A 27,882-nucleotide genomic window follows, 5' to 3' on the forward strand; every position below is an offset into this window, starting at 1 on the left:
TCAGTTGCGTTGCCTCAATTTTGATTTGACATCATGATGATCTTTATCCGAAAAGTCGTCAAAAACTCTCCACAAAGGCAATCTCCTCTGTTAGTTCCTGCTGAAAAGTATGATACGCTGTGTCTTTTTTTCTGTATCCCATCTTCTCAAAAGGATTTCTACAATTAGCTGAAAAACGCGGAAAACGAAACTAAAAACGAGGGAAGTTTACTTCACGCACATTTGCACATCGGCCGCTGTTTTCGACAGCAAAATACGGCGACCCCACTTGAACAGTGTCTCTGCCTCATCTGCGTTGCCAATGCGCTTGATAGATAAATAAAATTATAGATGGACACAATTACATGTACTGTATGTTTGCCACTTTCCCACTAAAATTACTGCGAACTGGCTTTCTAGTCGCCGGTTGTTGTATATGGACTACGTGTCCCATGATCACCCTGGGCTCTCGCAGCCAATGGCATGGGACTTGGGGGGGATCTAACGTAGCACATGTAGGTTGCTATTTGATGATATCTAGTGCAAAGTGTGGTAGTGTTGTCTGAGCATTCAAAAAGTTAACATACGCCGCAAAAGTCACATCTGCTCATTACTGGACAACACCAGCGTATGACCGGTGACCATCGCCGTTTCGCGCAATGCGCAAAGGACTATAACAAAAGGTTTCTTTTTTTTTTTTTTTTTTAAATAATTAAAGCTTTTTCTGCAAGCCAGATGCAGCCATCAAAAGAGCCAGATTTGGCTCGCAAGCCATAGGTTCCCGACCCCTGCTGTAAAGCATACTTGCCACAGCATATACACAGGGCCGCCCCAGGCCATTTGAGGGCCCTAAGCAAAATAATGCCAAGGGGCCCATATTTTTGGCCAACCATTTCATCACAGTGTACTGTGAAACCCATACATGCAATCCAACCCATATGTCCATATTTTGTATATTAATCATATTTTGTTGCACTGCATACTTCTTGCTCTATTAACAACGTATAAAACGAGGTTGCCGGATTGGGGGTCCCCTAGTGGTCAGGGGCCCTAAGCAGCTGCATAGTCTGTGTATAGTCTGGGCCGGCCTTGCATATACAGTACATATGCAAATTGCATATAGCATAACCCACATTGTAAATAAGATAAAGTGATCCCTAGCTACTTCGCGCTTCAAACTTCGCGCCCTCAGTCTATCAGCTATTTTTTTTGCAGTTAAAAATAAATAAATAAATAAATAAATGCAGTATTTTATAGAGTTGTCCCGAGCCGATCACATAGTCTCTCACTGTCACACTTTTCTTGGTCAGGCAGTGCACTAGAGTTGCTTATTAAAGTTAACGATGATTGACAGACAGTTAAGGTTTGATCTAGCCAGAGACGCTTGTAAGCCGAAACTTCAAAGCGCCACATGCGTCAACGTCATTTAACTTGTTAAACAGTTGCTGTGGCAACTCATAGTGTGTGAGCAGCTTGAGCGGGTTTGAGTGGACTGACTTAATAAAGCATTTAATAAAGACAGGCATTTTTCTACTTTTTAAAATTGGATTGGGCATTTTCTTTTTTTCCTTGTTTAAAATATTATAGGGACAGTAACATGTTTAAAACTATCATAGTTATTACATTTGAAGTGCTTGAAAACCATTTATTATTCAATTTATTTTTAATTATACTTTGGGGGGGAAGTGAAAAAACATGTTTTATATGTACCTTTTTCAAATGATAAATCTTGGATAAATACATTGAACACACACAGACACAATTTGCGTTTTTTTTTTTTTTTTTTTTCACTTATCGCGGCGGGTTCTGGTCCACAATAACCGCGAAAGAAGAGGGATCACTGTAGATGTTTTTGTATGTCTTTTTGTGGGCCAATTGTATTTTGTGGAAGAAAGTGATGGATGCTGTGCTGAGCCAAGCACCGCCTTGGGACTAGCGTGAAGATGCGAGCCTTCTGTAATGAGAGAGAAGTAGCACCAAGGGAGAGCAACATGGGTCACCGAATATACTGGACCTACCACGGAGAGTGATATATTAAATTATCTATTTTCTTCATAGTGTGCTTTCCATACATTGCTGCAGTTTTGACTTCTTATTGCCCGTTTTTTTTTTGTTTTTTTTTTCTATCTTCTTGCAAACCCTCATTGTACAGCAATGCCCGGGAATAGAAGTGTTGGTAATTTCATTGTGGATGTGGTGACAGTGATAAAGTAGCCTAAGACCCTGATCAGATCAGAGTTAGCCCTTACAGGATTAGAGCCTCCTCTCCACAGCTAGTTCCTTGTTTGCGGCACCATCTATAAACATTGGCCGCCAAGGGCTGACACAAATGTAATGGATTTCGTGAAGCTGCTTTTATGAATCTATTTCTAAGTGGCCAACCTAGTGCACAACTAGGTTTGTGTTAAGCCGGCTTGTTTTGTCATGTGTAAGAAGGTCAAGGTGGCAAGAGGGAGCTGTGCAGCAGGTGGAAGGAGAGCGATAGAGGTAAAAGAGCATTGGGGTGAATCCCTCGCTACCCGTTGTAGCTGGGCAATGAGGCGGAAAGAAAGTCATTAGAGGAGTACACTCCTTTACAACTCCCCAATTAGATCAGTTTTGTGTGTGCAGACAGAAAATCAGCTGGCTGTGAAAGAGGCTTGAAAGGTGCGTTTGTTTGGCCGTGCTTTTTTGCGCGGATGTCTGTGTGTCTGCATCACAGCATGAAGCATCCTTCTTCTTCTTCTCTGGCTCACTAGCCCGAACAAGCCAAACGCTAATTATCATCTCTGGCACGCATCAGCGAACTAATTCTTCTGAAGAAGTGTCAATTGGATGAAAATTTACATGCGACACTTGAGGAGAGCAGATGCTATTGTAGAAAATGGGGTAACCATTCAGTTTTCTGATTCAAAATCTGAGTCCCACTGTCATGGTCAGTGAAGAAAGTGGAGAAAAGAATGAAAAATTGAGAGTATTCTTTTATCCTTGACAGAAATGACATATAAAATGTGTGTGTGTGGCGTGGGGGGTGCGTGTGTGTGCATGTTTCTCCCCCTTCGGGTGTAAATACCTGTCAGAGACAATTACACTGATTGATTTTCCAATACGCTCTTGATTTTCTGCTTTTTTCTACCCCCTTTGTCCTGCAAATGATTCATCAGAGAAGAAGAATGGGATTTTTTTTTCAGTTTTTTTTGTCTTGCGGAAAAATGTGAAGGTCACCTCGGCCAGCACAATTACCTCCTGACCTTGCACTACATTGGACAGTTTAACCTTATGCTTTTTCGGACATACAAGGGTTTGGGGTTACATTTCCGTTTATTTTTACATAAATGTATTGAACTTATTGCCTACATTAATCTGATGCATATTGGTATAATAAACCAGTAAATATTTGGTCAGCTTTTAGCAATGATTTTAACTAGGACTCCATTCCATTCTTATTTTCGAGAGACAGCTTCCTATAGTACCGGTCAACTATAATAGAATTGCACATTAAAACACTTGCCTATCGTATTTGTTATGATGCACCACACAGAAAGAGACTACACACATGCAAGACTATGTATGTCAGAGAAATGGGGTGTGTAAATGGGAACTGTGCTTCTGAGCTGAAAAGGGGAGGTTTGTGCCTCTCTTTAGGACACCTCAACAGTACTCAAGAGACTGCTTAGGCAGCTGTCAATTCAGCATTTTTGATGTTGTATTTTCCCTAAAATGTTTAGTTGTGTTCTTTGTTAGTTGTAGTTTGTATTGTTCCACAATGCTTAACATGAAAAAAGTGTTTCCTTTTTATTTTTCTTTAACCTTGCAGAGGAAAAGTCCAGAAGCTACTGAAGTCCCACTGAAACACCAGCTGCTGCAGGTCATAGTGAGAGTACTGCAATATCGCATGTTGCTCACAGGTAACACACATATCTATGGCACAAGCTTCAAGGAGATGTTTTATATAAAAATTTGGACCCCACTAAATCTCTTTTATTTATCTCATGTTTTTCCTTTTGACTACATCCAGATTACCTAAACAACCTGTCACCTGATTCTAAAGAATATGAGGACACACAAGGTAAAGCTGTGATATTAACACAAACACACTATAATGTTACAGTTTCTCTATTGTTGAGATGCAGCCACTTTGAGTGCCAGAATTCAGTGGTAACTATTTTCTGCTTCTATTTGTGTTTCAGCTGCCTTGGTGATTGTATCAGAGGTGGCAGACCAGGCCAATGACAATCTTAAACAGGGGGTAAGCTCAATTGGGATACAATTGATGTGTTGAATAAAGTTGAATAAGCTACCTTAATCATTATTCTTTAAATAATTTCTGATAGCAGACCACAGAGAAACATACTATATAAATGTTTACATTGATAAAGAGCTCATAAAGTTCGTTTAAATTCAAACTCCAAATGTACTAAAATTAACTGTCATGAAAAAAGGGAGAAAATGTGGAGTATCCTTTGTGTGTTTATCACCCAAAAATGTTTTTTTGTTTTGTAAAATTTCAATATTCTTAATTGGACATCTAGCGTAATGCATAAACCAGGGCTGTAGCTATATCGAATATTTTAATATTCTACTGAAAATTCCATCGATTAATCGAGTAACTGGATGAAACATATTTTTTTTAGGTAAATAGCAATTATAAATATACATGAGAAAACAAGACATTTCAGCTACTATTGAACCATTTTTAAACAAACAATGTCTTTATTTTAGATGTACATTGTTAAAAACAGCCTTATTTTAGATGTACATTTTGAAAACAGTCAACAAGTGCATCTCAGATGTGACTAGAAAAAAACAAAAATCACTGCTTTCACAAAAAAACAACAACCAACTAAAATATTATTTTAAATAAATTCTTATTTCTTACCTAAAAATGTCATTAAAGTTTGTAACACACATCACTTAAAAGTAAGGTGTTTTCCCCATGTGTTTCAATTGAATTTCCATATGATGTCAAGCTACTTTTAAGTTCTATTTAAGTTTTAAGTGCAAGTCTAAATTGTAAGTCCTGATAGGATTTTGAGTTTTTGCAGTGTTCAAAATAAATGTATGATACCTGCTGTATTGGAGCACTTGGCGTTTTATACATCAATGACTACCGAGCTAAAATTGACAGTTAGCTTTATTATGTTTTTTTTATTTTACACTGTCATCAGTCCAAAGGGCTGTGGTTTTACATATTAAATGAAGCCTGTATGAAAGATTCGTGAGCCACGCATCACCCTCCACAGGGCTAACATTATGTTAGCACGGTACAGTAATGTTATTTTTATGTATTAGTGTTACATTAACTTAATTTGACCTTGTCCCGAGTATTGCTCATCCGCTCTCTGAATAAATGTGGAGCTGAGGCGAGGCGGGTGGGTCGCGCGGTGGCGCCCGGTCTGGGTTTCGGTGGCGGTCATCGGTCACGGGGTCCAACCGGGGGTGCGGAAGCGTCGGCGGGGCCGCAGGTAGCCAGGGCTGGGCGGGAGTACTGGAATGCAAGCGCTGTCTTGCAGTGAATACATGAAACAGTGTTCGCCTTGGTCTCCAGCTTGAAATGCTCCCACACTTTTGACATTTTCTGCTTTTTCTTGGTGCGTTTCTCTTCGCTTTCATCAGCTTCTTTGTCGTTACCTCTATATTCATACGTGGTTGAAATCAAATATATCCGCCGCCTCTCCCTTCTTCTTAAATGCACGTGACGTCAGCGCGTTGTTCCGTATTAAAGGTAGCCCGGGCAAAACGTCATGTTTAGAGCTGGTAAAATTAGACGATTCCTCGAGGTGGAGAAAATGCCTTGATTAATTTTTAAATCCGAGTTAGTCGAATTATTCAGCTTTAGCATAAACACATTTTATGTGCTTCTATGCCGGGTTGGAGAATTCAATTCCTCCATGCTGAGCTCATGCAAAGGTCCCATGTGTATCTTTACAAAGGGGAGCTTTGTTAAATTGAACAAGATCTACAGCCTCCCTCATGAATCTTTACGGCGATAATTCAGAATGTTGTGTCTCACTGCCTTCTAACTGTCAAGATTGCTGTGTTGCTCACGTTGGCTCGTCGCCTCTCTTTATCATATAGCACCGACAATCGCGCACACATGGGCTGACAGGCAGTGTACATACGGCTCCCTCTATCTCTATACCCCCCCTATTCAGTCTTCCCTATCACATCCCTTTCCGCCTCCCTCTCTTTCATTCATAAACAAACAAGGGTAGTTTCATTCTATTCCTCCTCCTTGGATAGTCACACACCATCTCTTTCCTCACACCAATCTCCCAGGAGAACTTGCTGCGTATGGTCCACATAGAATACAGCATGAAAGGCAAGAAGGACCTCCTGAAGCCTGGCAGGGTGAGCACAAAGCAGCTGTGCATGTTTACCATTAGACCACTGCAACATAAAACCTAAAAGCACATTATTGGTGAAAGTCCTGTGTGACTAATTTGTTGACAATTATTCTTTTGGCAGATGTTTGTCAAAGAGGGAACTCTCATGAAGGTATCAAGGAAAAGCAGACAGCCCAGACACCTTTTTCTGGTAAATCCCTTTTTAACTTTATGCCAAGATCCAAAAAATCTTGTGTTTAACCATTTGCCTGTTGATACCCCTCAATTATCGGAATACAAAGGTTATTTATCTAGGACTAGGCTTTGTAGCTATGCTGTTCTCCCAGCCTGCAATGACTCAACGCTCACTAATTAACACCTCATCTCAATTGTGTAAAAAGACAATTTACAGTTTTATAGACATCTACATTTTATGCATGACTTCTTCCTGACAGCGTGAAATGCATCTTTGGTTGCAGGTTGCTTGGCAACTACACAAAGAAGATTTTAACAAGATTCTATGTGTTAATTAGTAAGATGTGATCAGGCAAAGTGAGGTTAGGTATTTTCCCCAGTTTTGAATCAAAATATTGTTTTGTAGTAAATGAGGTTAACAACATAGTAAATACTGAATGAATTATTTTGAGGATGGCATTGTTTCCCTGCAGAGCTCCCAATACAATCGCAAATTGACTTTCACACAATGTGTTAAAATTGGGCTTCTTTGATGAACTGTTGTTCAGAACAAATTAGTTAAGTCCCATGCATTGTAAGCACTAAAATATCTGGTCAAATGATCTTTTTAACAAGTTTTAGAAAATCCATTACCTCAAAATCTCAACATTAAACCAAATGTATGAATCATGTGGTATTTCATATAAAGTGTATATTTATTGTCATATGGCGGAAAACACTCTGAGACCACCAATTTGGCCAAATTTCAAAATTGTCCTATACGCGTGTGTGATACATCATTGGAAAGCTTCAAATTTCAATTTTCTGGAACAAAAATTTTGAACAGGAAGGCATTTAAAAAAAAAGAAAAAAATTAAACAGCAAAACCCTAATTGGAGGCGAGAACACGCGAGAGCAGAATTAAAGACGCCACGATTTTAATGACATATTATCGTGTACTTTCCTTGTTTCAATACAAAAACTCCATGTAGCATTTATCACCGAGTGTCAAGACAGAGCTGTGAATGGCCACAGCTGGATTTTTAATTTTTTTTTTGTTTATGGGTGAAACATGGTGATAGTTTGTTATTGTCCATTAGTATGTTTCTGAATGACAACACTGTAAAATGCTACAACTCACCCTTCAGCTCATCTGATTATTTTTTTCTTGATTGTCTTGATATACGCAGGCTCCTGACTATAAGCTATAAGCACATAATCTTGGCTCAGCACTATAATACGATGTACACTTTGTAAATATGAATGTGTGTGTGAATAAATTGAAATGAAATGAAATATAACAAGGGTTACGATGCAGAAATCGCAGACAACAAGGAGTGGTTGAGATTTTCTTTTTCAGATAGTTACCCTTTCAAACGTTATTTTTCAATTTTTTTTTTGTTTTTGTTTGGATCGATTATTTATCATCTAATATATCGGGTAAAATGCGACAGTAACAAAAAAAAAATACAATGAAGCGATAGTTATGAGGTAGATATCCGTGACTTTTTATAGACGCCAAATTTTTCATTGTGATGTAATTTGTTTAAAAGTTTAAAATATGCAAGTGAATAATTTTTTAAAGTCTTTTTTTTTTAAACTAAAATTTAGACATCAATTTATGATTCTAAGCTAAAAATGACAGACATTTTGAATAATAAATATAATTACTTACCTTCTTTTTATGGCTAGGTTGAAACAAAAGCAGTTGCGCGACGTCTGTAAACGGGGGTTTTCAGGGTAAAACGGACAAATTAGAAATAGTTTGGAGGCTTAGTGCGCCATGAATCTGCTATGGCAGCATATAGACATATTGTTCTATCAAGCAAAACAGTTCTTTTGGCTAAAAATACGGCAGTTTATTTTAAAGAGGGGTGCAAGAGCAGAAACCGCTTTTTCAGTCTTGTCTGTGTTTTACGCCATATATTTCTTACTGCAGCACAGTATTCTGATAGGGCACAGTTTACCATAAAACACTGTCACGCTGACTTTCACCTTTGGTAAACTTTCACTGTCTGTTCATGATATCAAATGTAAGCAATGAAACGGAGATTTTCATTCTTTAAAAGGATGATAATTGGGGCATTTTTATTTTACAGAGTGCCATTTGGATGTAACAGATTGAACACTAATAGAGGTGACATTTTGTGCTAAAGTTAGCCCTCAGCCTAGCTTTGCTAACATAATACCAAACATGACTTTGGAAACTTGATGAGAAATCTATAATTTTAAAAATAAACCTTTGGAAATGATTCAATTAAATAAAATTATTTGATTTATAGCATTAAAAGAGTGGACACGTTATCATACCTGTCAACCCGAGGCCAGTGGCAATCTTACAAATAGTGACGTACTGTATACCCTTACAAATTGGTGACTAATCGTACAACGTTGTATATAGCGTGCAATATGAAACAAAAATAAAACTCAATCTTTAAAATATTATGAATTTATTGGTAATATCGTCACATATTACCTGGTGTAATCAAAGAACAATCAATATCTTCAGCTACATCATGATTACTAAAATTTAACAGTGACTTTTGTTATAATTGTATGTTGCACTTTTGGCAATTTATATCATGTCTTTTGATGTCTGCACTTCATGGCACTTCAGCTCGCAATTCAGTTTGACTTGAAGGTAGTTCGTCAGTGTATCCAATTATAAATTAAAAAGGTCAATTGATCAAATTAACTTACCGATGCAATCTTTGAGTCAGGGAACATTTCTTTTGCTAATTCTGAGAAGTGATCAGCAATAGTTGCAGGCAAATTGTGTTCGGCAACAAATTGGCAGAATAAAATCTCCGCTTTCGTCACTTTTCATTCTGCAGACTTCCTCTTTATGACCATTGTTGTTAATCTTACTTTTAAAAAGTAATTAACTACAGTTACAAATGACTTCTCCCAAAAATTAATTAAGTTAGTAACTCAGTTACCTGAATGTAATAAGTTACTTGGCAAAAGTAACTGGTGTTACCTTTCATGTTTTTTTTTTCTTCATTAAAAAAAACAAAAAAAAAACATAGTAACTTTTGCTATGTTTGGAAGTCATTTAATGTTGTGAATCAACTGTTAAAGTTGTTAAAATTGCTCCCTTTTTTGCATTTGTTCCCTTCTATCTACTTTCGACATGTGAAAGTATGTAAGTTTCTGAGAAGTCTACTGCTTTAAGATAGCGGCTGTTTACTAACCTTGCCGAGTCTGTTATTTTGCATGTAGTTCTATATGCATGTGATATCTAGGCGTAGATTGTAGGCTGTCGGCTACAGTCAAGAAATATTGGAGCCATCTAGCCTAGCATTGCGTTACAACAGCGTCACAACAAACACTCTTCTCTCTCCGTGTCTCTGACTTTTCTCGCGTCATTCAACCAACGTAGTAACGCATAGTAACGCACATTGTCTCGTTGCTGAAACGGTGACAAAATCCGAACGGAGAAAAAAAAACGTAATGCACGAAAAACGTACAGATTTTGAACATACGGCGTACACATTTTTAAAAACCATACAACTTGACAGGTATGCGTTATGATCAACCACCAGTGCACTGCATAAAACTGCAAAATCTGTTTTTTAATTTTACCTTTTATTTTATAAAAATTAAATTGCACAGCGTAGTTAAATTTCCTGCCACTGGTGTGATGTTACGGCAGAAGATTGGTGTCATTAATAAATGGGGAATTTTCTCAAAGCAATACTAACACAACTTAACAGAGTGGACAGTGACACTGCGGACGAACAGAAAACCTTTTTTTGTTTGTTTAATTAAATAATATATTGTAATTTAAAAATAACACATGTTTATAGAGATTTTATCCAGGACAATAAAATCATAACAATAATTTTGGATTTTTTCTACCTACATAATTTATTTTAATGGACTGAATTTAAATAAAAAACAATGGTGACATTTGGGGCAATTCTATAACAACCGTGTACCAGAAGTTAATTAAATTTATAGAATAGAATTCAGGAGCCTGCACCTTTGAATTTATAATAGACAGCAATTAATAATACACAAAGAAAAAAATAAGTTGAATGAGTATTTGTCTGGTTTTTGTGAAAATACAGATTACTTTATACTAGGGACACAAATGGCACTCTATTTAAAAAATGACCCAGTTCTCATTTGAACAGTCAACGTGACGTAATTCTAATATTTCCATTAAAGTATAATCACAACATTATTTTTGCTCTTTGACATTGTCAACCAAAAGTAAGACTCGGTTCATACCGCAGGTCTTAATGCACAATTCCGATTTTTGTCATAGACCGTTCAAGTATCACGCATATGCACTAATTCGCAGTCCCAGATGCACTAAGCAAACTGACCCGCATGCGCAGGAGCATCAAAACAAATCACTACACATGACGCACGCACACACATACGGACAGTTTGCCCCGACTCCCGGCCGTGAAAGCAATCTTGAAATATTGCTCATTTGGAGCAGAGAGAAAACCCAGCATTCTCAGGCTTACCCTCAACCCATTTTTTAAATGACTGTTCTCAAGCCCGCTCCTTCCCCAAAAGTTGCGTTCAAGCTAGGCGCTAACGCTAATGTACAGCTCCATTGCTGCCGTCCTCCGTGCCTTTCGCTCTTTGCTGACGTAATTGCTGTATGAATTCCGATTTGGGGGACTTGACAGTTCAGACCGCAGCCACATTCTGGAAAAATGTTGCCCAGATCGGATTTTAACCACATACGACAGTGACCTAGATCGGATTTGAAGGCAAAGGACCAGTAGGGCCCTATTGTCGTACGCTGACTAAATGTAAGCAAAGTGCTTTGTTAGATTATGTTTTTGACTGGCTTGCCCCCAATTTGCAAGCTTTATTCCATTTCTTTCAACTACTTGTCCTCTATCTGATGGGAGCAGAAACTGTTTTGCTCAGTGGAAGGTTGACTCACACTTCGTTTGAAGTAGTATAACAGTATAACAGGCAGCGTGAACTCAAATTTTGACCTGTTTGAATACATGCTGTCAAAATGGCAAGAAAGTTGAACGGGAATCTGCTTAGGTATTAGGTGAAATATGTTGTTTTTTAATTTAAATTGATTGATTGATTGATCTTTTTTGTAATTATCTAATTCCGAAGGGTTCCGTGAATGTATATGTGAAACTCATGGGGTTCGGTACCTTTGGCAAGGTTAGAAAGCACTGCCTTAGTGTCTCAGTGTTCTGTAAAGGCAGAATGTGCGCTCACTTAAGATAAATTGTATCATGTAAGGCACCGTGACATCTTAGTGAAGAGCACCTGTTGTGAGCGAAGCTAGTATGAGCCACAAAAATATGGGGGACTTTGGGACGGAGGTCAGTCTGCAACTATGGAAGGGCACATGGCCAAAGTTGTAAAATCTCTACTGGGCACCACACCCACGAGCAAGGGCCTCCCTCTTCACTCTCCTCCCCTCTCAGGACTTGTTTTCCAGGGCCCCACTTCCTTACAGGATGTTTGGTGTGGGTCACTGGATGCTGGTTTCCTGTGTATTGGGAGGAGACTGACAGCAAAGTGAAGGCCAGACAGCCTGTAGAATGCAGGGAGGGGAAGGTTGAAGAGTTTGGATGGGTGTGGGGTGTTAGACAAACACATCACATGAAATAGAGAAGCCCACTCTATTGTTTCACAAGTAATTAGTTCTATCTAATGCCAAGTTGAACAGAAAGCCAACTGTTTACTATTTACTTCAGACTGCATAACCCAAATCTGATTTTAGCATTGGGAGACTGCGTATTCATTCATAATTTGTGGACATACTCCCTCATATTATCACCCACACCTGTTTCATCGAGATCGCTGATGACCATTACAGAAAGTGTTTTTTTGGTGCTTCCTCTAGAACAGGTTGAACCCTTCTCACCGACCACATGTTTTTGTAGTTTCCCAAATAGTGCTGTTATAACTGCATGTGTAACCATGGACCAGGGGTCGGCAACCCAAAATGTTGAAAAAGCCATATTGGACCAAAAACAAAAAACAAAAATGCCTGGAGCCGCAAAAAAATAAAAGCCTTAAATAAGCCTATTTATGAAGGCAACACATGCTGAATGTATCTGTATTAGCTACATTAGCCTACTAACAGAATGGCTAAGTTGGCTAAAAATACATAATGAGCCTTCAAGATTTAATGTTTATTTTCCCTACAGCGCATCCAACGCACCATGTGACTACTCTGTTGTATGATGTCAATTCAAGTTTAACTTCATTACAATATTAATGATTTTTTGTCATTGCTTTTATGAAATTATAGAAATGCAATAAAAAAAAAAATCGGTCATTTTTATTTTGAGGTTTCGAAAAACAACAAAATGGAACGTGCATAAGATGCCCGTTATCTGGGCATGTCTTTTTTTTTTTTTCTTTTTTTTTTTTATTATCTTGGTTTTATTTTTGAAGTCTGCAAATAGGTGTTTTGATATGTTGATGAATTTCTCCATCATGTACTTACTATCTGTGAACGGTTTTCCGTGCTTTATTACCGTATTGGCCCAAATATAAGACGGTGATTTTTGCATTGAAATAAGACTGAAAAAGTGGGGGTTGTCATACATTTGCAGTCTAGACATTATACCCATTCATGACGCTAGATGGCGCCAGATATCATTGAAGCGATGTTCTGTCATGACAGAGCTCAGATACTCTCACGGTTAACCAGTTTGCATTATTTTATTGCAATGTTTTTCCTTATTCAGATTTGTTTCAAAGCTACAGTCACAGTTAGACTTCACTTTGATGGTTAATGCACTTATTGCAATTTTGTTGTTTTATCACTATAGAATTGTTTATTTACATTTCAAAAACCAGAAGCCATTAATTTACAAATGTGATTGCACTTTAGTTTACATATTTAAATGTTCAGATATTAAGATTTGAATGAGGCAAAAGAACATGCTTTTTCTCTCAAATATGTTGTTATAATCATGTTTCAGTTGTACATTAATTATTTTCTGTATGAAAATTAATTTGGTGTTCAAAAAGTCTTTTTTTAAACTTGAGTCTTGAAAAAGAGGGGTCGTCTTATAATCAGGGCCGTGTTATATTCGGGCCAATACAGTATCTCCCGCCTTACCACCCGCCCTCACTATCCCCTCAGGGGGCCTGCGCTTGACAGTGACGTTTCATTGTTCCCACTATATGATCGGCTGACGAGCCGAAATGCTCTCCAATAAAATGCCTGTTTAAAAATGGTCCAGTTGTTCTTGAATGCGTTCACTTAAAAGTGCCTATTTAAAAATGCGTAGGTAAAGCGATTGATTACATCACACGCAGAGAGTATTATTAACAAATGTTAAAGTTATATAAAAGAGCAAACGTGTGCGCACAAATCTGTCCCTCTCGAATGTGGGGCTTTCGGCCCTTGGGACATTTTGAGGAGAGAGTCCTGATGCTGCATTCTCCTGTCTATAAGTAGTGGAAAATTTCCTCATATAAATCGTCCATGGTTACAGAAAAAAAAGAACCCAACAGTTCATGCAAGCGTCCGACGGTTCATTTTTAAACATGCATTTTATAGGAGAGCATTTCGACGAGAATAACGGAACGTCACTTGCGTCGATGTCAAGCTCAGCCGTTTTTGTCCTCCTATAGAAACCATATCAAAACAAAAAATATATATTTCCCTCAACCAATTTTTTTTCTATTTTCAAACATTTTGGAAACTGTTCCAGGGAGCCACTAGAGCAGCACTAAAGAGCCGCATGCGGCTCTAAAAACACGGGTTGCCGACCCCCACCATAGACTCTTGATATTAATCCATAGTGACAGCAACTTGTTAAGTCAGAAGTCAGGGGAAAAAAATGTGAAATATTGGGGATTTGGTCACGATGCTTGCAACATCTCGAAATGATTAAGAAGTCGGGCTATCAAACGATTAAAATGTTTAATTGAGTTAATCACAGCTTAAAAATTAATTAATCACAATGAATCACAATTCAAACCATCTCTAAAATATGCCATATTTTTCTGTAAATTATTGTTGGAATGGAAAGATAAGACAAGATGGATATATACATTCAACATACTGTACATAAGTACTGTATTTGTTTATTATAACAATAAATCCACAAGATGGCATTAACATTATTAACATTCTTTCTGTTAAAGGGATCCACAGATAGAAAGACTTGTAGTTCTTAAAACATAAATTTGAGTACAAGTTATAGTAATTTTATATTAAAACCCCTCTTAATGTTTTCGTTTTAATAAAATTTGTAAAATTTTCAATCAAAAAGTAAACTAATAGCTCGCCATTGTTGGCGTCGCCGAGTGGGACGTCACATGGGCTCCCTGTTCTTCCACAGTGTCTTTAACTACGTAAGGTAGTGATTGAAATACACCACAAGGTGCCAATGGCGACTTTTAAATTAATTAGAGATCTAACCAAGGCAAAGTCTGAGTAAGTTTTATGTGTATTTTGCATAGCAATTTTGATTGGGAATGATAGTTCTCTTTGCAGTGAGCGCTTTTCTTTTGGTGAACATAATTTTTTTGAGAGATAGGAATATTATTTTTGTTGTGCTTTCACTAAATGATACTGTAGCGACTTAACTGTTCCGCCCAAATGCATTATGGGAAGTTGGGCAACCATGACTGTCAGCGGTGGCTGCAAATGGTATACAGTATATTCTGCGTTGTGTTCAATTAAGCGTGTTAAGAAAATGATCGTCTCTTGTAAGAGATAGGAATATTATTTTTGTTGTGCTTTCACTACAGTAAATGATAATGTAGCGACCTTACTGTTCTGACGAAATGCATGATGGGAAGTTGGGCAACCATGACTGTCGGTGGTGGCTGCAAATAGTATACAGTATGATCTGTGTTATGTTCAATTAAGTGTGTTAAGAAAAAGATCGTTTCCTGTCATTCTTCCTCACGTCGTTCGCCACAATACTTACATTTGTTGTGAAAGAGTTGCCAAAGCTTAAGCCAATAAAAGGCACGGTCCAATGAACGCCTGTGTCCAAACGGCGTCATTGTAAACTGAGGCAATGCATGAACGGGTCATTCAGTGCATGCCTTAATTGCGTCAAACATTTCAACGTGATTAATTTAAATAAATAATTACTACCCGTTAACACGAAAAAGTTGACAGCACTATTAAAAAATGAAGACAATTTTAGTACAGATTCTATCAAAATGTGCATGTTTTGCTTTACCAGGGCACATAAAATGATGTGGACATTGAGTTTTGACATCTGTGCTGTCAATCAACAGCGAATGCATTTTCGCCAAGCAAACAATGCAAAAAGCTCCCAAGGGTAAAGAAGACAAAAGATCAATAAATGTGACAGCACTACTATAGATTAGAAGTTTAAGCAGCTGTGGTGGAGCAAGCAGCCCAAAGTTCACAGACTTGGGTCAGACTTGGCTATCATGTATTGTTATGCTCGAAAGGCCATCGGCCAGGGCAACATTTTCCCTGGCGTGTTTGGTTGTTGTGCTGTGTTGAAAGTGGCCTGTCCCACCCAGCCCTCCTTGACAGTGTAGCTTGAGAATGCTGGGAGAAAGAGGGGAGGCCTGGAGCCCAGCACTGGGTGGAGAATTCCTGGATGCTGTCTTTATGGCCCCAGCGGATGTTTAGAACGCACATTAGGTGTGACCAATTATGTCATCTCTTTTTTTGGAGGGGGGAGAAATGAAATACCTCTCATGCACAACACAATGGGATCTTGGTGTGTTCAGGGAATAACAATACTCTACTCTTCCGTGCAAATAAACGCCTTTATTGCTTTATTTTGCTGTGCACTTAGTGTACATTGAGGTTGGGTGCTGCTGCTTTATAAAGTTAAGAAACATCATTCAAAATCTATATGAATGTAGTAATGGGCATAATTTGTTTTTGCACAAAAATGAATACCAATTGTTTGTGACATTTTCTTGTATATCTTGAGTTTTATCAGCATCTTGTGGTGATTTAGGAGTACTGCAAAGCTTACAAACTCAAATGTAATTGAGCAATGACCGAAAAACAATGCATCAACAATGTATTACAGTAAATTATTTTTAATAAGCTATGATGTGTGTGTCTCTCTATTTACCATCAGATGAATGATATAATGCTATACACCTACCCGCAGCAGGATGGGAAATATAGGCTTAAGAACACACTGTCCCTGTCTGGAATGAAGGTAATGATTAGTATTCTTGTGTGACACAATGAAACGTTGGTTTTATAGGATAACATAAAATTGTTGACAGAACTAACTCCCCTACATGCACTTGCATACAGGTGAGCAAACCAGTTCTCGACAATGTGCTGAACTGCCTGAAGATCGAGGTGTCTGACATCACCATTACACTCTCCGCTAGGTAAATAAAACTCACAATTTCTGTCAAAAAAAGATAATGGCATTTACAATGCTAAAAAATTTGTTTCTTTTCTACAATTTTGTTAATGTGGCAGTGCTGTAAAACTATGCTAAATCCCACCGAGAGGGAATCATGCAAATCTATATTACAGAATTGATTTAACAGCAATGAACATTGTTTTTTACTTTTTCAGCTCAGTTGGAGAAAGGGAGGACTGGTTCCACACATTGAGCCGAGCCATTGCGGACCACGCTGCAGGACTCTGTACATTTGGCGGACCATGTAATGAGGTGACACTCAATAAACTTCATCTGATTAGTTACAATATCAGTAGTAGTACAGTAGTAGTACAGGTAGTGGTTTAGTTTAAATAACCAAATTACTTACAGAAATCTTCTAAAACAGACATTTGAAGAAAACCACACTTCCTAATGGAATCACAATTTATTTAACACAAGAACAGTAACTCATCAATGAATCAAAACCATTTACCGTGTTTTTTGGACTATAAGTCGCACCTGAGTATAAGTCGCACCAGCCAAAAAATGCGCAATGAAAAGGAAAAAAACATATACATGTCGCACCGGAGTATAAGTCGCGTTTTTGGGGGGAAATTTTTTTGATAGAATCCAGCACCGAGAACAGACATGTCATCTTGAAAGGCAATTTAAAATACAATAGAGAACAACATGCTGAATAGGTGTACGGTATGCTAATATTACATGACGATAGAAGTTAGATTGGGCCTAAAATCCAGCCCGACCGGCCCGCGGGTATTAAAGCCCGACGCGGCCCAAGCCCGATTAATTAACTTGACTTGCTTGCCCGAGCCCGAAAAGACCCGAAATTTGATGTTTTATTTGTATGCACGTGCCAGAATAAAAAGACAAAATTTTATGTTGTATTTGTGAGGACTCAGGAGAAGGAGGAAATGCGGGGATGCGATGCTTGGTTGCGTTTTGTGTGATCACTTTGTGACGATGCCGGTTTATACAAGCCTGTCTTTTGTAACGAATTCTCCCAATTAAACAAGACTGTAAGATGGATATTCAATAAACATTTATATTTTTTATATTTGTGTGTCTGTTCTAACAGGCGGATAATGGATTTGACATTTATTTTAATCTCCTCGAGTTGGCAGAAGAAAAACGCAGGTTTTCTCACTGTTTAAATAGTCTACATATTTTTATTATCATTATAAATGCATTTACACAACGAAATAACGCTGGAAAAGTTTGTTAAATATATTTCTCGTATGAGACCAAAGCGCCACATTCGTTTACATTCAGTGAAGCCGACACAGGTTTCTGTATAGCATCTTCAACAATCAATTTGAATCCTTTCCATATCCCACTCCTACCGCAGTTGTTCGCTTTTCAATTCCCCTGTCTTTAGTTTGTTTTTCACTCCTCACTGCTCCATATCGAAAAGGAAATACATGGATGCTCGCGGAGAGCGCCATGCAGGGCGGGAGGGGAAGATTGAAAACAGAGCGGGACCACTGCCTTCACGTGCGCAGGCATGCAGAGCGCCTTCTGTTTTATCCAAATTGTTTATTTTATTTAACATCCATACATCGATTTAATATAAATATATATTTTTTAAAAAGAGTTAGCTAGAGAGAAGTTGGCCCGACCTGAACGTAAATAATCACACATATATCGCTCCAGAGTATAAGACACACCCTCTGCCAAACTATGAAAAAAACTGCGACTTATAGTCCGGAAAATACGTTAGATCTCTGTTGTTTTGCCAACCAGTGTTTTCATATATTCAATACATCCTCTAACAGGCCCGCGAGAAACTTTGGATGGCCTTGGGTGAAGCTGCTCCAGTTATGGTCCCAGTGGCTCATGTAATGATGTGTATGAACTGCACCTCTGACTTCAGCCTCACTCTTAGACGACACCACTGTAATGCCTGTGGCAAGGTTAGATTTACAAGCACTGGAATTCTGTAGTAGTTTCTCCGCTAGGAGCAAAAATAGAGTGTAGTGATACTATCTTGCAGGCTTTTGACAATTGTTTTGCTGCAGTTGTTCTTTCATTTGATTCCAGATTGTTCATATTATGTAAATGTTTTTTTTTATTGTGTCCTGCAGGTTGTGTGCCGAGCTTGTTCCAGGAATAGATATCCACTCAAGTACCTCAAGGACAGGGTGGCCAAAGTGTGTGACCACTGCTATTCCGAGCTCAGGAAAAGAGGTGAAGCTTTACATACATACATGCTTTCAAAAGTTTACTAGAAACCTGTTGTTATTAAAAATATATATTGATTGTGTTGGATTTTAGGCGGCAGTGTGTCAGGAGCATGTGGTAACACAAGTCCACCAACTCATCGGGCCAGTCGCCCTCTCTCCGCAGTTTTCCAAAGCTTACAGACACCGAGCCTATGGAAGAGCAGGAAGAGCACATCCTCACTGAATCAGGTGTGTTACATGCATGCATGTTAATGCTAAAATAAGGCATTCAGCTTCAAAGTTTCTTGAGCGAAACATAGGCGGCGCCATCTTGGAAAATTTCTGCTTCGCACTTCCGGTTTAGAAAAAAACCTCATGAGTTGCGGTTGAAGTTAGCAGTGTGTTGACGAAGGTAAAACTGCAAAATCAAACCAGAGGAACCCACGGAATCTCCAAAAAGGGTTTCAGCACGACGTAGGCGAGACTCCGAGACGTCCTGTCCGTGAACTCTTATTACTTCGTTGATCATTCGTGGACAAAATTATAACAACATGTCGGCCTGTGTAGATGTAAGGTGTAGATTGATACGCCGTCCACTTCAGTGACCAAAATGAGGTGACATTACAGATAATATTACATTTGCCAAATGCAGAAAGGCTGACACGGATTTTATTGTTACAAGGAAATACTCCAAGGTATGTACATATAAAGAAAAATAGTATGTCAAATAGTATGTGCAAAACAGGTCAATAAATCACAATTTTTTAAATTTATGAGAAAAATAGCATACAGGAATTTGATATCAGACAGCACAGCTCCTGAGCCTCGCCAAACTTTCACCCGACTTTACGGAGACCATCGGCGGCCTTCCTGACGGGCTTTCTCCCGCTGTCCTTGGTAATTCCAGCTCCATTAGAGTCTCTTAAAGTTGCTGCAGTTAAAAAGTTCGTAGTTGGATCTCTGGATCGAGGTGAAGGCGTAGCGTGTTGTGAATGTGAGGCACATCAACTTGCCTAACAGCGTTTTCCATCTGTAAACAAATTAACAAAAAACTTCTAACACTTGCATTTATGCGTTGACATACCGTATTGGCCTGAATATAAGAAAGCCCTGATTATAAGACGACCCCCTCTTTTTCAAGACTCAAGTTTGAAAAAAGACTTTTTGAACACCAAATTAATTTTTATCCAGAAAATAATTACAGTACATCCGTAACAAATGATTATAACAATATATTTGAGAGAAAAAGCATGTTATTTTGCCTCATTCAAATCTTAGTAGCTGAACATTTAAATATGTAAATTAAAGTGCAATCACATTCGTAAATGAATGGCTTCTGGTTTTTGCAATGCAAATAAACCAATCTATTGTGATAAAACAAAATTGCAATAACTGCATTAACCATCAAAGTGAAGTCTTACTGTAACCGTAGTCTTGAAACAAATCTGAATAAGGAAAAACATTGCAATAAAATAACGCAAACTGGTTAAACTAAAAAGAGTAGGTGAGATCTGTCATGACCAGAGGTTGCGCTAGACATTTTCGTTGTCTGTCATTTTGACTGACAGGGTCATAAAAATCCGGTCATAATCTATTTTTACCCGTCACTGAAATTTTTAAAATGATAATGATGACATATTCAAGAGTATTTAGTTTTCATTCATTTTTAATTAATATTGTAACGCTTGCTTGGCGGCGAAAAATTAGACACGGAAGTCGTGGTATTTTTCTCCCTTTTTACTCTGGTTACCGCCAACAACACCAACAAAACAACAACTTCACCCCCAAAGAAAAAGAGGCAACTATATAGACCCCAATCACCAACGTCACACAATGATCTTAATTGTGGTTGTCAGCCCAAAATCCTCTAAATATATATTAAATGCATCTTACCAGATATAAAATGACTACTACATAGTCTGTGGTGATCGTTTGGTGCCCAGATTTCTTGTCGAATTACAGCAGTCCATCTCGCTTTCCACTTCGGGTCTCTCAGAATACGGTAGAACTTCAAGTCTCTCCGTCTATCTTCTCTGTTACTGCAACCAACCGCCACACACGCCTTCACCATTTTGATTATTAATGTTATGTTATTAAAACGAGCAGAAAAACACGGCGTAATAGTAGGCATGTACGTAGCGGTAATGTGTAAACACGACAAGCTGACACACAATATGGCGGCTCCAGTCAGGGGGGCGGAGTTGTGACGTCATGTGATTGGGGTCTATACACAGGCGGCAATCTAGTCCACCAATTGGATGACGCGCTGGCACACCGGGTGCACCAATAAGAACCTCGCGTTGATGTGTCAATCACGGTGCCGCCGCCAGACCCCGGTGACGCTACAATATTCTGACAGAATAGCCAACGACGTCATGCATTAAGAGAGACAACAGCTAATTAATATGCTCACTCGCCACCCTGTGGTCTGGGGTGTGAATTGCAACCTGTCAAAATGACGGACGGACTTCAGTTTTTTTCCGTCACCGTTTTAAAAAACCGGTCAACGACGGAAAATATTCGGTTAACGCGACCCCTGGTCATGACAGAACATCGCTTCAATGATATCTGGCGCCATCTAGCGTCGTGAATGGGGAGAGTAGCTGAGATCTGTCATGACAGAACATCGCTTCAATGATATTTGGCGGGATCTAGCGTCGTGAATGGGTATAATGTCTGGACTGCGAATATAAGACAACCCCTCTTTTTCAGTGTTATTTCAATGCAAAAAACACCGTCTTATATTCGGGCCAATACGGTAATTGTGCCATCTACACGTACTGATTAGCAACAGGCATATACAGTAGTTGTTGTAAATAATATTCAAGCTCATCATAATTACAATCATCATCATAGTAACAATATTAAAAGCAACAAGTCATTCCATGCGCAAGATTTTAGCTTTAGTATTTTTTGAGCACCGGACACATGAAGAACATACCTTCCATAAAGCAGCAAAAACAACCGGTCTTTGTGGTGGTACGAGCTAGGTTCCACATCTGCCTTCATTAGCATGTTGTCCTCCCCTGTTGTGATGATGGCAGATGAATGCGGAATTTCCATATTGAATTTTTTAAGGGCTTTTGATGAGTAATGTTGCGGAAGTATCTCGAAAACTTCTGCAGACTGTTTGCGATCGCGATCATGGGTGACTGCTGAAGTGCCAAGAATGTGACTGTAAGAAGAAGAGGGATTCTTGAAAACACTTGTTCCCTGACCGGGAATCGAACCCGGGCCGCGGCGGTGAGAGCGCCGAATCCTAACCACTAGACCACCAGGGAGTTGAAAACTTTACACGTCGCCTGACAGTTGGAGAGTCATTTTTCCAGTGAATGTATGTATGGCATCCTCAGTGGTTATGGCCAGCCCTTATAATGTGATAGCATTACCACTAGATGTCGCTAAAAGTCCTCATACTCCCCTAAAGATGATTTTGTCTCAACTTGCTCACAAACTCAGTGTAATATTTGGTCCTTGTTAGTTAACTCAGATGATACTGTGTCTCAGAGGAGCTGGAGAAACACGCATGCAGCAGTCTCAATTCTTTTTTTTGAGCAGGAGGAGGACAAATGCATAATTGGAGGATTTTTCATGTAATGTAGTTGGGAACCACAGACCTACATGTTGCCATATTCTGAATTATAATATAGTAATAATAATAAATTTTATGTGAAGGCGCCTGTCTGGCACTCAAGGTCGCCGTACAATCATTTAAAAAACGATTAGACAAATTAAAGACTTAAAACAGTAAAAAAAAAAAATTAAGTATAGAACGTTCAAAACAATAAAATGCTAATCTATGAAAAGAATTAGCAGAACAGTAAAACACAAAGAAATCAGGGATTATTATTGATATGCGAGCCCGAACAGGTGAGCTTTGAGTAGGGGTGTGACAAAATATCGAAATGGTAAAATATCGTGATACTTTGTATTCCAAAACATTATCCATATGCTCCTGCAAGAATCGAGATATCATTTTAAAAAGGTGTCAATGTCTTAAAAAAAAATAAAAAATAACCAACAAGTTGCTACCAAAATCTTCCACCATAATAGTGTCTCAGTTAACTCTACGTTTGCCTTGACGGTGCTCGACACCCAATACATTTAGACTGGGAACGTTCGTTCATTCGAAACCAGAGCATTCACAGTCATTCTGTCACATTTTCAGGGCATTTGTAGGTCACTTGCTGTTCATTTTAGGGCATTTCCAGGTCATTTCCTGTTCAGTTTGAGTCACTGCCTATTCATTTGGGTGATTCCCAGGTCACTTCTTGTTCTATAACACAAAATGAACAGGAAGTGACCCATAAAATACCCCCAAAATCAACAGGAAGTAACTGAAAATCAACAGGTAAATGACCATAAATGGCCCGAAATTACCTCATTGCCTGGCAACGCCCATAGACGTTCAATCAGTTTGAAGTGGGAGGGATCGTTCATTCGATGCCACCATCCCAGTTCAAATAGATTGGACGTCTACTAGTGATAAACTCATTCCAATTTACAGCAGAAGCTTGTTTTTCTGTTTATTAGTTTTTAGAATATCCTAGAATGATTTCCTGACCAATGTATCGATATTCGTTGTATCGCCGTATCGTCAGATCATCGTTATCGTGAGCTTTGTATTGCAAACCATATCGTATCGTGAGGTACCAAGAGGTTCCCACCCCTAGTTTTGAGTTTTGATTGAAAAAGGGGGAGTGAGTCTGTGTTCCTGAGGTCGGGTGGTAGTGAATTCCAAAGCCGGGGAGCAGAGCAACTGAATGCTCTGCTCTACATGGTGCTGAGGCGAGCGGGGGGGGGGGGGGGGGGACAGACAAGTGGATGGAGTTGGAGGACCTAAGGGCACGGGAGGGCGTTGTAATATGGAGGAAGTCGGACAAGTAGGGAGGGGCCAGGTTGTGGATGGCCTTGAATGTGAGGAGAACTTTGAACTGGATGTGTTAGTGGACCGGGAAGCCAATAGAGCTGGTGGAGAACTGGAGTGATGTGGTGGATGAATGGGGTACGGGTTATAATGCGAGCAGCTAAATTCTGGACCATTTGCAGTTTTCTGTAGGGTCTTTTGAGGGAGGCCAAAGAGGAGGGAGTTGCAGTAATCCAGGCGGGAAGTGACAAGACTATGAACCAGGATGGTAGCAGAATAGGGGGGTTAAGGGGGGTCGGAGGCAGTTTATGGTGCGTAGGTGGTAGTGGGCAATTCAGGTAATATCGTTGATGTGTGAATGAAAAGAGAGTGTATTGTCCAGGATGACACCCAGGCTCTTAACCTGGGGTGGAGGGTGAAACAGTGGAGTTGTTGATGGTAAAGGGGATGGCTATGGTATTTGGATATGGTGGATTTGGAGCCAATGAAGAGCACCTCGGTTTTACTGCTGTTGTGTTTGAGAATATTTTGGGTGAGCCAGTTTTTTATTTCGGTGATACAGTCAGTCAGGAAGGTGGGCGGTAGAGAGTAGGAGGGTTCGGAAGTAATGTAGAGCTGGGTGTCATCGGCAACAGTGAAAGTTAGGCCTGTCGCGATAACAAATTTTAGTGTGCGATAATTATTCTCATAAATTATTGCGATATGCGATATTATTGCGCCCCCCCCAATTTTTTTTAACCAATTTACAATAACACAGTGAGAATACAGTCCCCCCAATTTTTTTTAACCAATTTACAATAACACAGTGAGAATACAGTATATATTAATAGATCAAGTACACCAATTTAAACGCAATAAATATTTACTCTTAAATTCAAAAATACTTTTTAAGAAATCACAACTAAAAACAATAGACCATGCCTCTTAAGTAAAAAACAACAATATTGATATCGCACAGAAACACAGAATAAATAAAATTTGTTTAAAAAAAAAATTGCTCTTAATAACTTAAGCATTTAGGCAAATGAAAACTTTTCCCATCATAGCTTCTGCAATGTTGTTCCATAGGGATGCAACGATACATTTAAGTCATGGTTCGGTACGATTTTTGATAAGGGGGACACGATTTTCGATCCGATTCAATACATTTAATGCGCTGTAAAAAAAAAAAAAAAAAAATTACAATTATTTTTTGTTTCGTTTTTTTTTTTTTTTTTTTTTTTTTTTTGCTAACGAGCAAAAATTAAATTACCATCATATAAACATGCATTTTAGTGCATAATATTTAAGTGCTTACTTCTTACTGATCTGAAAATATTTTGTATAAAAGTGCTGAGAACAATCATTACTGTTTGAAAAGTGAGGCAAGGCACACTGTTGATTGCTACAGCTCTCTTAGCAGTTAGGTTTACTACATGAGCAAGACATCTTATTTGTGGTCCGAATCCATCTGTGTCACGTACTGAATTAACAACAATATTTGCAACATTATCTATAGTCACTGGTATGGATTGATTTGGCCTTCTTAACTTCCATTCAGTCATGACAGTTTAGAATTCATCGATGTAGTATATGGACTACGTGTCCCATAATCGTTCTGGGCTCACGTAGCCAATGGCATGGACGTAGCACATCTAGTTTGCCATTTCATGATATCTAGTGTGTGCGCGCGCATTAAAAAAGTTAGCAAGCGCTGCTGAAGTCACGTCTGCTCATTACTACACAACACCAGCATATGACAATAGACTTTCATAAACAGGACGAGTTTGAAGCACAGCGCTCTTAATTTCATTCAGCTGTTCGTTGTCAAAGCGAGGTTGTTCGTAGCAGCCAAGTCGGTAACAATGTTTTGGCGGACTTCGTTGTAAATATCCGACGTTGTGCCGAAAAATAGCCGCCCCGCGTGAAGGCTCCTGACTGGAGCGCCCACACATCAACAACACCGGCGCGCCATAGATGGTCCACAGTCACTCCAGAGCACTGACGCGGCCGGTATACGTTGAAGAATGGGATTTAATGAGAACGATTGGCTCCGGCGCTAGTTTTTGCCAGACCTGGAACAAAGATGCATTTTGTGCAGTTGGTAACGAGAAATCCTAACTTTTAACAGCACGTCTGCTGCACGCGTGCACGTGGCAATAAATCGCAGCGGAAAAATTACCGCCTTCATTTTTATTTATCGCGCGATAAATTGAATTATTGCATATTACGACAGGCTTAGTGAAAGTTGATGTTGAATTTACAGAAAATATTGCCAATGGGAAGGAGGTAGATGATGAACAGTAGGGGCCCGAGGACAGAGCCCTGAGGGACTCCTGAGGGAACGGGTGAGGGAGTGGATTTAAGGGACTTGGGTTGTATGTAATGAGAACGTCTAGAAAGGTAGGATGAGAACCAGTTTAACGGGGTGTTGGTGATGCCAATAGTAGATAGACGGTGGAGGAGTGTGGCATTACTGATGGTGTCAAAAGCTGAAGATAGGTCCAGGAAGATGAGGATAGTGAGAAATCCAGAGTCGACTGCCATGAGGAGGGCATTGGTTATTTTAACAAGTGCTGTTAAAGTGCTGTGGAGTGGGCAAAAGCCAGACTGGAACTGCTCATAGAGGTTATTGTGGGGATACATGAAAACGGAGCTATGAGGCAACTGTAGGTTGGATATGGGACGGAAGTTGTTGGAATTTGAGCAGTCGGCACCAGGTTTCTTGAGAATTGGAGTGATGGCAGTAGTTTTAAAAGAAGTGGGGACTATTCCGGAGGTGAGAGATGAATGGATGATAGAGGAAATGTGTGGGACCAGGAGGGGAAGCAGGCTTTGACTAGTTGTGTGGGTATGGGGTCCAGTTGGCAGGTGGATGATTTGTGACTTTCTGTGTGTATTATCAGTTGCCTCTTGAGGTGGAGGGCTCCACCATGAGCGGCATGTTACAGCGGCGAAAGAAGAGCAAGAGGAAATGGAAGCGGCTGTGGTTCCTCCTCAAAGACAAGGTGCTCTACACCTTCACAGCTTGTGAGGTGAGGGGGAACAGAGTCTCCCACACCAGCCCAACCCACTTACATGCATACACTCACTCACACGCCCTTTGTTTTAAGCTTCCTTTCTGAACATTTTTTATGGGGCTTTTCTCGACCTTGCTCTTCTGTCAACAAGCTGTCATCTGATTCGATTTGCAAGTTGATTTCATTTACCTCCTTGGCTATTCCTTCAGGATAAAGTGGCTTCTGAGAGTCTACCTCTACAAGGCTTCACCGTCAAACTGACTGAGTACCCTGAGGGAGATGAGAGTAGCAACGTGTTCCATCTCTACCACAAGAAAACACTGTACTACACCTTCAGGGCTGATGATCATCACACAGCACGCAGGTCAGTGTCACTCTTCTTGCTGACATGACTTTTAACTTGATAGTAGCAATGAAGAGCATTGAATCAAAAGAATCAAACCTGGCAGGGCGAGTGAGGCAGGATCATCATATCATGACAAGTGGACCGTGTACGGAGTGGGGCTTATGAAAGGTGTGAGTCGATGTGGGATTTGTGGATAAACTGCCCTGTCCATCTGGAAAATATGGCACACTGCCCTCACCTAGCTTTTCATATGATTGAATAAAACCCTATGAGAGCCATGAATACAATGAATGTAATATCTCCAACAAAGGCATTTCTTTTCATTTCCTCCAAAACATGCTTAGGTGTTAGGTTTTGTGTTTGTTTTCTCCTAGTGTGACTTGTCCCTGTGATTGCCCATTGATTTCACCTGATGTGCCTTCTCCTAGTCTATCCTCCTGTGCTCACCTGTTCCTTGTTGTCTCGTTACCCCTTGTCTTATCCTCCTGTGCTCACCTGTTCCTTGTTGTCTCGTTACCCCTTGTCTGCATGTGTATACTGGTCCACGTTCATGCCTGCGTCCCCCCCCCACAGTTCCTAGTGTTACTCGCCCTGCTTTGAAAGTAAGTTTTGTTTGAACCTTGCCTTTTGATCCCTAGTCCTTTTGTTTATACTTTGTGCTTTTGTTAGTTATAATTAAAACCATTTTTTAAGTTCTCTGCCTCCTGCCTTGCATTATTGTT

General features: G+C 39.4%; 1 protein-coding gene and 1 non-coding gene across 5 annotated transcripts in view; one reads left to right on the forward strand and one right to left on the reverse strand.

Annotated features, from left to right (window-relative positions):
* fgd5a (FYVE, RhoGEF and PH domain containing 5a) overlaps positions 1-27,882 on the forward strand; it is a 77,752-nt gene that overhangs the window by 44,993 nt on the left and 4,877 nt on the right. For 2 of the 4 annotated variants that reach the window (XM_057846319.1, XM_057846317.1), the window contains exons 8-20: positions 3,776-3,866; positions 3,977-4,027; positions 4,149-4,207; positions 6,238-6,309; positions 6,427-6,495; positions 16,505-16,588; positions 16,690-16,769; positions 16,963-17,059; positions 18,562-18,699; positions 18,871-18,973; positions 19,061-19,197; positions 26,701-26,829; positions 27,024-27,178. In XM_057846319.1, the coding sequence (XP_057702302.1) occupies positions 3,776-3,866; positions 3,977-4,027; positions 4,149-4,207; positions 6,238-6,309; positions 6,427-6,495; positions 16,505-16,588; positions 16,690-16,769; positions 16,963-17,059; positions 18,562-18,699; positions 18,871-18,973; positions 19,061-19,197; positions 26,701-26,829; positions 27,024-27,178 (1,265 nt within the window). The remainder of the gene's footprint in view (positions 1-3,775; positions 3,867-3,976; positions 4,028-4,148; positions 4,208-6,237; positions 6,310-6,426; positions 6,496-16,504; positions 16,589-16,689; positions 16,770-16,962; positions 17,060-18,561; positions 18,700-18,870; positions 18,974-19,060; positions 19,198-26,700; positions 26,830-27,023; positions 27,179-27,882) is intronic. The other 2 variants (XM_057846318.1, XM_057846321.1) reach the window with 2 other exon arrangements.
* Positions 22,158-22,229, reverse strand: trnae-cuc (transfer RNA glutamic acid (anticodon CUC)). The gene has a single exon. It is a non-coding gene; the product is annotated as a tRNA-Glu (tRNA).

This window comes from Corythoichthys intestinalis, chromosome 9, assembly GCF_030265065.1.
Source record: "Corythoichthys intestinalis isolate RoL2023-P3 chromosome 9, ASM3026506v1, whole genome shotgun sequence".
Taxonomy (NCBI): Eukaryota; Metazoa; Chordata; class Actinopteri; order Syngnathiformes; family Syngnathidae; genus Corythoichthys; species Corythoichthys intestinalis.